Source organism: Tarenaya hassleriana, unplaced genomic scaffold (assembly GCF_000463585.1).
Source record: "Tarenaya hassleriana unplaced genomic scaffold, ASM46358v1 Cleome1730, whole genome shotgun sequence".
Taxonomy (NCBI): domain Eukaryota; kingdom Viridiplantae; phylum Streptophyta; class Magnoliopsida; order Brassicales; family Cleomaceae; genus Tarenaya; species Tarenaya hassleriana.
The window spans coordinates 1-1,745 of record NW_010965150.1 but is presented as its reverse complement, the minus strand read 5'-3'; the positions used below and the strand labels follow the sequence as shown (position 1 = coordinate 1,745).

The 1,745-nt window shown below is 41.1% G+C and overlaps 1 protein-coding gene across 1 annotated transcript; it reads left to right on the top strand.

Moving 5' to 3' along the window:
- Positions 1 to 295: 295 nt before the first annotated feature.
- Positions 296 to 1,546, top strand: LOC104810215 (ATP-dependent DNA helicase pif1-like; the record flags this gene model as incomplete). Its single annotated transcript, XM_010536408.1, has 1 exon — positions 296 to 1,546. A coding segment is annotated over exon 1 (1,251 nt), but the record flags the coding sequence as incomplete, so codon positions are not given.
- Positions 1,547 to 1,745: the final 199 nt, after the last annotated feature.

Genomic DNA, 1,745 nt, shown 5'->3' with positions numbered 1-1,745 from the left:
ACTAGGTGGTGACAATGAATGGAGTGAGGCAATAGAGGAGGCATCAACATGGGCAACTGCAAGACAATTACGTCATCTATTTGTTACACTTCTACTATATTGTGAAGTTGGGGAACCACATAATCTTTGGGAGAAGTCTTGGAAATCACTTGCCGAAGACATTCAACACAAGAAACAAAAGGAATTCAGCTTCCCGAATTTACAACTGTCAGATAAAGAACTACAACAATATACTCTTATAGAGATTGAGAAGCTGCTTATGCAAAACGAAAAATCGTTAAGGGATTTTCCAAACATGCCGCTACCTGATAAAGCTGCTCTTCGTCAAATTGAAAACAGTCTACTAAGAGAGGAATTGCAGTTTGACGAGATATGGGAGAAAGAAGAACACCAGAAACTGTTTGACAATCTGAATGACGAACAAAAAACAGTGTACGATGCGGTTTTAGATTCGGTCGACAATGGAAAGGGTACACTTTTCTTCGTATACGGAGCTGGTGGAACGGGCAAAACGTTCATATACAGAACAATTATTTCAAGGTTGCGATCACAAAAAAGGATTGTACTTCCTGTGGCATCATCAGGTATTGCAGCACTCCTTCTACCTGGGGGGAGAACAGCTCATTCAAGATTCAAAATCCCTTTAAATGTTCATGACACTTCAACATGTGATATAAAGCAAGGTACTATGTTGGCCGAATTGTTAGCCAGCACAGAATTAATCATCTGGGATGAAGCCCCTATGGCCCACCGGCAAACCTTTGAAACACTGGACCGTACGTTGAAAGATCTTATGTCACTTAACGATGAAACAGCAGCAGAAAAGACATTTGGAGGTAAAACTGTACTGCTTGGTGGGGATTTCAAACAAATATTACCTGTGGTGCAACAAGGAGGACGTCCAGAGACTGTGCTAGCGACATTGAGTCGTTCATATCTATGGCCATCGTGTAACGTCTATACGTTAACACATAACATGAGACTTTGCCCATCTGAAATAGAATTTGCAGAATGGATTTTGAAAGTGGGGAAGGGGACAGCAACAAGAAGAAACCCTAATGGTTTGGCCGGAGAAGATAGAATTTTAATAGACAATGCCTTAATGCTCCAAAGTACGGGTGACCCTTTGGAACAAATTTCAGAAGCTGCGTATCCACAGTTTCAAAACTCATTCCTAGATCATGAGTATCTTAAAGAGAGGGCAATATTAACACCCAGAAACGAAACTGTGCATGAAGTAAATGCATTTCTCCTCTCCAAGATTCCAGGACAAACCACAGAGTATCTAAGCTCAGATAGCATTGGCATTGATAGCGCTCCTGGAACTGATTGGCAATCTTTATACCCCGTCGAATATCTGAACTCTCTAGAATTCCCTGGACTGCCGAGTCACCGACTAGATTTAAAGGTTGGAGCTCCTGTGATGATGCTAAGAAATATCAATCAAAAAGAAGGCCTTTGCAATGGGACACGGCTAATTATAACTCAGTTGGGAAAAAGAGTTTTGGAGGCAGAAATTATGACTGGCCCAAACCCTGGAAAAAAGGTCCTTATTCCAAGAATTATTCTATCACCAACAGATTCAAAACATCCATTCACATTACGAAGAAGGCAATTTCCAATAAGAATATGCTACGCAATGACAATAAATAAAAGTCAAGGGCAAAGTCTGAAAAAAGTTGCTTTATATCTCCCACGTCCGGTCTTTAGCCATGGTCAGTTGTATGTGGCTCTCTCCCGTGTCA